Source organism: Pygocentrus nattereri, chromosome 28 (genome assembly GCF_015220715.1).
Source record: "Pygocentrus nattereri isolate fPygNat1 chromosome 28, fPygNat1.pri, whole genome shotgun sequence".
NCBI classification, from domain to species: Eukaryota; Metazoa; Chordata; class Actinopteri; order Characiformes; family Serrasalmidae; genus Pygocentrus; species Pygocentrus nattereri.
The window spans coordinates 10,025,317-10,034,121 of NC_051238.1; the positions used below are offsets into that span (position 1 = coordinate 10,025,317).

Here is an 8,805-nt window from a genome sequence, read left to right on the forward strand (position 1 = left end):
GAGTAAAGTGAAGCCTACTGTACTAAAGTCTCCTCCAGTGTTAAGAGTGAGGCTTCAAGTTGAAGTATTTACTGAAGAATTCACTGAAACACTAAAACATACACAGTAAAGCTCATTACAGGCTTTAAATGTCAGAGGTTAATATAGTGCTGCCATCAGTGTTTTACTCAATGTGGGGAAGTCAATGTACACCACCGTTAGCCTGGCACTAACTTAACACTGCATATCCAATAGAATGTTAGTAGAAATTAGCCTTACTGTACTGTAGGGTATTGATGATACAGAGTGAAGGGTTCTAGCACTTGACATTAGAACCAGTGAGGGAACAAATTACAATGACAGCACTCTACTATCCCGCCTCTCCCTCTCTAGGCCTTCACTCCACAGTGACTTCACTCTCAGTATGATGTCACAGGGGGCTCAGGGGAGGGGCTGATGGGTACTTGGTTTGCTGTGATGTAATGTAGCATTTAAAGTAAGAGCGCTGTTTAAAAAAAGCTCATTGTAGTGATAATTCTAAGCTGGACAGCTAGTTCGGAGTACCTGAATATTCAGAACAGAAGCATTGAAGATGCGGGAGGGACTCGGAGTAGAGCCGCTGCTTCTCCACGTCGAGAGGAGCCAGCTGAGTTAGGATGCCTCCTGGATGCCTCCCTCGGGAGGTGTCACAGGCAAGTCCACCTGGGAGGAGACCCTGGGGAAGACCCAGGACACGCTGGCGTGACTATATCGCCCAGCTGGCCTGGGAGCGCCTCGGAATCCCCCATTGGAGAGCTAGTGGAAGTGGCTGGGGAAAGGGAGGTCTGGGCCTCATTTCTTAGGATGCTGCCCTGCGACACAAACCCTGGAGAAGCGGAAGATAATGGATGGATGGAGATCCCAATATTGGAGAGCCTAAAAAATGTTGCATTTGAAGCTATGCATTTGACTATGAAATAGTCAAAATGTAGAAACCTGTCCATTTGCTTGAACTAGACACCTGCCATCTATTCTTTGCTGAACGTTCATTAAAACTTGAGCTCAATTTCTGAGCTGCTTAGCTGACATTGGGTGTTTATATTGATTAAACTGCAGCTGAAACATAGCTAGTGTGTTCTGTGATATGGCTGGTATGGAATTATGTAGAATTGTATGGAACTGAGGTGTAACTGCTGTCCTGTAGACTGTTGTTGGGGCAGGAGAGTCAGAGCATACATTACATTGCAGTGCATGCTGGGGAATGTAGTGTAGTGCATTGCAAAACATGCTAATATTAATAGAAAATTACAATACCTTTACGGGCCGTATAGGGTTGTGTCTCTGGCCTGATCTGGCCCGCAGGCCTTGTGTTTGACACATGCTGTAAAGAATCAGGAGTGAAAAACAGCTTTTTGGACTCTTATTTCATACAAGACTAACCTTTTTGTTAGGATCCTGATTCAAACACACACTATATTTTCCTCACACTGCACTGCGCACAGTCATGTCTCATTTGCACATATTGATATTATGCTTTATGTAACATAAAGCAGCATCCATTGATCTATTTCTTAATAGAATCTTTACACATGAGCCCCTGCTCCAGTCATATCTAATGTGATTTATATTGTTTTTTTATTTTTTTTTTTTTATGATATTGTTGCTGTGTACTTTTTCACTGATATTTATCTTACTGTTTGTATCCTGCATTGTTCATTTACATAAGAAGCAATTTCACCAAAGCAAATTTATCACACACGCAAGAGCACTTGGCTAAAATAGAGACTCATCCACATTGCTGCCATCATTTTCACCTCTCAGAACTTAGCCTTTGTATTGTATGATATTCAGGTTCAGTTAAGGAGAATTATATAAGGATCATATTGCTTTGCTTTGCTTTACTCTGCCTTGTTTTCATTTCTAGCCCACTTTTTTATGCACCTTTTTGAATAACGTTCCTGTGAGAAAAGCTTCTTTGTTCAGTGCTAGCTGCGTCTGATAGCTCGTCTTTCCCATGAGTCTGCTGGGCTTGGACTGCTCGTGCTGTATTGTCTCAGACGGCTCTGCTCTGCCTTTCTTTAAAGACGTGCATCTTCGTTTCACCATTCTGGCTTCCTCACTTTGATGAACAGAAGGCTAAAGTGGCAGTGACAGCGAGATCACCCTGGTGGTCGTGACAGTCATGCATGAAAGCACTTACCTGAGATCAATATCCAGCTTGTAAACAAGCTTTTTTTAACTGCGTACAAAATCCATAATGACAGTCCACACACTTTTTTTTTTTAAATCTACATAGTTTGGGGATGATAACTTATTAACTTATTGTTAACTAGTTAGTGAGATCATGAGTGTAGATGAGATCAAAGATACAATTGCTGTTCAGAATTTGTTTCATAAATAAGCACTGCTGGTCTGATCCACTTGTACCAGGACAACACACACTAACACACCACCACCACCACCACGTCAGTGACACTGCAGTGCTGAGAATGATCCACCATCCAAGTAATACCTGCACTGTGGTGGTCCTTTGAGGGTCCAGACCATTGAAGAACAGAGTTAATAAAGTATACGGAGAAACAGATGGACTACGGTCTGTACTGGTAGAACTAGAAAATGCATCTATATAGTAAGTGGAGCTGATAAAATGAACAATGAGGGTAGATACAAGCAGGTGGTTTTAATAAATAAATAAATGTGGAACCAAGAGTGGTTCTTCTAAGGCCCATGTGTCAAACACAAAGCTTTAGAAGAGGATTGGCTTGCGGCACAATTTTATTTGGCCGGCAAAATTATTTCATTTTCTATTAATATTAGCGCATTTCACCATGAGCTGCACTACAGTTCCCAGCTTGCACTGCAACATAATATTTGTCCCCACCCCCTCCCCGATAATAATCTATGGGTCAGCACCAAAAACAAAAAAGGATAGTGTCTAGTTCAAGCCAGTGGGCAGTGTTAAAAAGCCTACTGTACACTGGGGACATTTAACGGGATTAACAGTTATCTGCAGCTAATGTAGTCTATTGTTTTATATATAAAGGAATTTGTTTTTATTTTTTTCCATATTTTTTAATCGTTCAAGTATTCAATGCCTTTCTTTTTGCTGTTGTAGTTTTAGTGTATTTTAAGTAAACAATAGCCAGTTGGGTTCTTGGCAAAATGTGAAATAAAAATAAAATAAAACCACAGATTTTTTTAATATGGCCCGCTCAGTGTTTGACACCCCTGTTTTAATGACGTCACTCCAAAGAAAATTCTTGGAAATTTCAGAAGTAGGCCCAGACTTTTATGTGGGCAGTGCATCTGTGCTTTGGATCAGCTTGGTTTAAGAGAAGTGTTTGCAGGTCTGTGAAAGTAAAGCAGAATTAGTCTCAAAGGTCTATGTGCAGCCTCTTGCAACCCATCAGGTTTATTCCATCCTGCAGGTCTCTAGCATTTGTTCTGACCTCGCCACCCTGCAAACCGCCACTGAACTGGAGCAGAGCTGCCTGGAGTCAAGCTTTTCTGGAGCGGAGTGCAGTCCTGCTGAAAAGAGCCAGGAGCAAGACTGTGTGGGCCAGCCGCTTTGATGCAACTGTCTTAGGCAGCATAACATTGGTGTTTAGGGACAGGAAGAAACCGAGGTTAGGACTGAGGCATGAATTCTGGTGGGGTTCGGTTGGTGGCAAACAAAAAAGCACTCATTCAGACGGAGCATGACTAGGATTCAGTTTTAAGAAAAGGGCGATGTTTGCTGGGTGAAGTGATGAAAGAAAGGCTACATGTGGGTTAGATGAATATTAATAGCATGGCTTTTTTCAATCGATGCCTTTACAGTGTTTCGTTTGAGCACAGACTCCACACCGGATGCACAGCACACAGATGACTTGCCGTGTCATTCAGTCAAAGTCAAGAACAAGGAGCTGACTTAACTCTTTATCTGTGTGTGCGTTTGTTTCTGCAGCACGGATAGTTAAAAGCAGGCAGTGGTGTGAGATGACCCCATGTTCAGAGGGAGAAATCTGTGGGCTGCTGTTCAACCACTCCGGCTGGACCTGCACCAAGGGAGGTGGACGAATAAAAACGGTCACGGTAAGACACTCACTACTTTAGGAAAAGTGCACTTTATTTACAGTTGATTGTGCTAGATAAATGTGAAAATAGGGGTGGGCAATTTGATGATAGAGCCATACATAAACGTTTGAACATTCTCATTCAAAATATGTTTTGTTGATTTTCTGAAGTGAAAATAAGTACACATCTTATGCAGGGAACAGACTTATGCGTATATGGCACATGTAGTATAAATGTGACCAAAACATATAAAGCAACTAGCACAAGTCAGTGGGTAGTGCTGTCACCTCACAGCAAGAAGGGCCTGGGTTCAATTCCCCAGTCGGGTAACCAGGGTCCTTTCTGTGTGGAGTTGCCCCCACCCCCCATGGGTGGGTTTCCTCCTGCAGTCCAAAGACTGATTGGACATGCTAAACTACCCATAGGTGTGAATGTGTGTGTGACTGTATGCACTGATCAGGCATAACATTATGACCACCTCCTTGTTTCTACACTCATTGTCCATTTTATCAGCTCCACATACTCTATAGGTGCACTTGGTATTTCTACAGTTACAGTTCGACTGCTGTAGTCCATCTGTTTCTCTGCATACTTTGTTTGCCCTCTTTTACCCTGATCATTCTCAGCACTGCAGTAACACTCATACCAGCGCAACACACACCACAACACACTAACACACCACCACCACCATGTCAGTGTTACTGCAGTGCTGAGGATGATCCACCACCCAAATAGTACCTGCTCTGTGAGGGTCCATGGGGGTCCTGACCCCTGAAGAACAGGGTAAAAGAGGGCAAACAAAGTATGCAGAGAAACAGAGGGACTACAGTCTGCAACTGTAAATGTAGTAAGTGGAGCTGATAAAATGGACAATCAGTGTATGTGTGTGTTTCTTCCCTGTTATGGGCTAGCAACCTGTCCAGGGTGTATTCTGCCTTCTTCTTAATGACCATTTGGAGCCCCCTGCAGCCCAGAAGGATAAGCAGTTTAGAAAATGTGTGTGTGTGCTTGTGTTCAATTCAGCATATAAGCAGTAACTGCAAATTAAAATGCAGAAGTGTTTTCTCTGTAGAGAGTTTTCACTTATTTACCCATAGAAAAATTACCAACACATATGATTTGACCAGGGGCATCGAAAACTCTGCAAACATCTGTTTTTACTCTACGTATATTATATATTTTACTGCATTCACGTTTGTGTATGTGTAAACAACAGTGCCATTAATCAAAAATTAATAATCACAATCGTAGACCCTTCAATTAGCTAATCACTGCAATTATGTACTCAGCGGCAGTGCTGAGCGGGGTACTGTATGTCACTGTTGTAAGATGCAGTTACAAAAGCAGCTTTAAAAAGCAAAGCGCACTCAAAAAGCCCCAGACATACCAGTGACGTTCCCGAAGAGGGAACACAGGGAGCAGATCTTGACGGGCCTCATCCGCAGGTGCAGCGTGAACACAAATACTCAGAGACAGTGGTTATCTTTAGGCCCTGGAGAGTGTTTATTCACAATCAGACATGCAGTGAAGGTGAAGGAAGGCGGGGGTGACTTGGCGTTAGTGGAGCTCGGGCTAGAAGAAAATACGTTTCCAGGCAGCTGGAGGAGGGAACAGGTGGGCAGGTGCACAGTGATTAGGGGAGTCGTCTCAAGGTGCTCTCATCGGGGAATCTGTGGGAAAATAGAGAAGAGAGTCCTCTGTCGAGAGAGATTGCGAGAAGTTTGATTTGGGAGCCTCTCAGGGGTCTCTGAGTCACTCCAGTCCCCTCTAAACTGACTTTTATGCTCTGTTTGCTGGGGCTGGAACAGAGTCTTGAACAAGCTGCCAGCCATGTTTAGTTTGAACCATTTCAACCCTAAAACTTATTGTGACTCAGTAACTACGACTAAATATTCATTAACTGCTGTGAAAATAATGATGTTTATGTAAATTATGATCATTCAAGCTCAAATATGCACCTTCTTGATCAATCAATAATCATTTGTTGCAAATTACTGATCTCACTGTGCCACATCTTCACAGTACTGTTCAAATGTCAGACACCACACCTTTTTGTTAAATTTCCAATCTAAAAAGAATGTTATTCATTTTTCATAATTAAATAAAATGTCCATATAATAAAATATCCATATACCACCCTTTTTCTGTTCTCCTCAGAAATATCTCCTCAAAAATGAACAGCTTGTACATAATGCCTGTTTTGAATGGACATTCTTTTGCACAGATTTGTGTATTTAGCATTTTACATGCATGTTTTTTGTCACACTGTATATACATTGACATTAAAAGTCTTGAAGGTTATGACAGTGTGGACCCTGAAGTGTGGGCCCACATATTGCCCTTTAGATTTGAATGGGTTTAGCTGCTGTCTTCAGTTTAACTGGCTGAATATGGTGTGTGGGTGCTGGCCGTGGTCCTGAAACAGTACTATACTCTATAGATCAGTGGTGCGATACAGAATTCTTGTAAACTCATGAAGGCGTGGCTAATTAGCTGATAAGTTCAATCAGGTGTGTTAAATGATGCAGAATGCTAAGCTCTGCAGTACTGCAGCCTGTCAGGTCTGGAGTCTGACACCACTACCATAGACATTAATGGTAGTATTTGGTTTGGTTTGGTGGTGCTCCATAGTTGGCCCAGTGTGACGATGCAATAAATCCAGGCTAAAGGGCACTGACCAGAGGCCATAGAAACTGAAGAGGCCAGTCAACTGGTGTTGACATCAGGAAAAAGCTTCTCACCCTATCTCTAAGGGAGAGCCCGGCGACCCTGCGGAGAAAGCTCGTTTCACCCGCTTGTATCCGCGATCCGGTGCATTGTGGATCGGGTGGCGGCCGAAGGTGGGGGCTTTGGCTTTCCGATCCTCGGCTACACTTACAGCCAAAATGGTAAAATGGACATAAAATGTTGTGGCTCTCAAGGTGGTTTGATATTAGTTGAAAGGACAAAATGGCTCTTCTTAACATTTGGGTTGCCGACCCCTGATCTAACCTCTGTGTCTGTTGCCTTTATAAAAACCAAGTGTGTGCGTATGGTCTGTGGAAAAGGTGAAGGGCTGGCCAATGAGGTAATTATTGAGGTCTTCCAAGGACTACTTGATGTCAAGTGCTGCTCACTTGGCCATGGCATGGTTTCTATGCATGATAGAGAGTATGCAATTAATGCAAATCAATGGTTCCCAGTCCTGGTTGTGGAGTACCTGACTCAAATTATGAACAGAATATGTAATAATGTTTGAACCTGGGCTAAGAACCATTAGTATAAATCACAGGCTCCCTCCCTTTATCCTAGAGTCCTCCTGTCCTGCAAATTTTTTGTGATTTCTTGCTCTAAATTACCAACTTCGACTTAAGGAAGGGCTTGTTAACCCCCGTCAAATTTGAGGGCTAGTTAACCCTCGTCAAATTTGCCCGTCAAATTGAATGTTTCTGTGTATGTTTCTCTATTTTTCCAATAATACAGCACAGTTCAAACATTTCCTGGACCTGTAGAGTCGCTCCTTCCATTCCATCATATCTTCACATTGTATGTGACTCATATGCAGTGTTTTGAGGCTATGAAGAGGGCTTGAGAGACGCATCATCTGCCTCTCCACCTGTGCAATAGATAGATTTGTATGTCTCTTTACATTTTGTGTGAAACCGACCAATGGACACTCAGAAAATCACTAAGGACTGACCCATCACACTGGAAACCCTTCATTCTTCATTCAGACATTAGTCACATGAAAAGTTGTAAGAGTTTACAGCCACTGTAGTTGCTTCTGACAAAGATAACAAAGCATTTTGATAAGAAACATATGGGTAACATGATACATAAGCAAGTGCCTTTAAAGACGAATTTAAGAAGATATGGAAACATCAAGAAAATGTTCTTGGACCATATCATAACATAGCACAGTTTAATGCACATTACCACTGCGGGTCGTCTTCTGCCAATCTAAAGGTGCCCCTCTACCCACACTGGGGCTGAGTCTCAAATGGCTCCCTGCTCCCTAAATAGTGCACTACATAGGAATATAAATACTGACTCCTGCATTCTGACAGTGTATAATAAAACCAAAAATATTGGCATTCATTCATATTCATACTCAACAAACAGTGCACTATTTGGCTGCAGAGGCTAGAATTTCAAGACTTTCATAGCACACTAATTTAGCTAGGGAGTACAGAGCTGTTTGGGATTCAGCCTCAGTGTGATGCTACTTCTGACAAAATCGCAGACATTTGAAGCGTGTAAGCCATTCAAATGACATTGTTTGAACTTTCATATTGCCGTTTTGCTGTGAATCATATCAAGCCTGTGATGTTAATGTTGGAGCTATTTAGCATGTTTGTTGTCTTTTTGCCAGTTAGCTAGCTCACCAGCCTGGTTCTAGTTAAGAAAATAAATTTTCTGTCGCCATTTAAACAAAAACGGGTTCTTACTTCATTAGTACCCTCAGTGATCCATGTGAGCAGCATTAGAGTCAAATTTTATTCTATTAACAGTGCAAGGCTTTTTTTTATTGAAGTGGCACAGATTGATGAGCACTGGGTCTGCGACCTTGAGCGACCTTAAGCCACCTTAAGTGAATGGCAGATGCTGGATATCCATCACTTCTGTCTGTCATTCCTTTTAGTTGGTAATGAGAGGCTCCAGAACCTTCTGGAGCATCATCAAGATGCTCAGTTGATCTCTTAAAATAGGTTGACAACAGTCAGAAATATAACAGCACAGTGTGAATGGGGCTACAACACCACATACATGCAAGAAGTTTGCTGAGGCCTTACAGTGGCCAAATGGCAGGAC

At 42.3% G+C, this 8,805-nt stretch overlaps 1 protein-coding gene across 2 annotated transcripts in view; it reads left to right on the forward strand.

Annotated features, from left to right (window-relative positions):
• Positions 1 to 8,805, forward strand: part of tafa5l (TAFA chemokine like family member 5, like) — a 108,748-nt gene that overhangs the window by 65,069 nt on the left and 34,874 nt on the right. For both annotated transcript variants that reach the window (XM_017716458.2, XM_017716459.2), the window contains exon 4: positions 3,905 to 4,032. In XM_017716458.2, the coding sequence (XP_017571947.1) occupies positions 3,905 to 4,032 (128 nt within the window). The remainder of the gene's footprint in view (positions 1 to 3,904; positions 4,033 to 8,805) is intronic.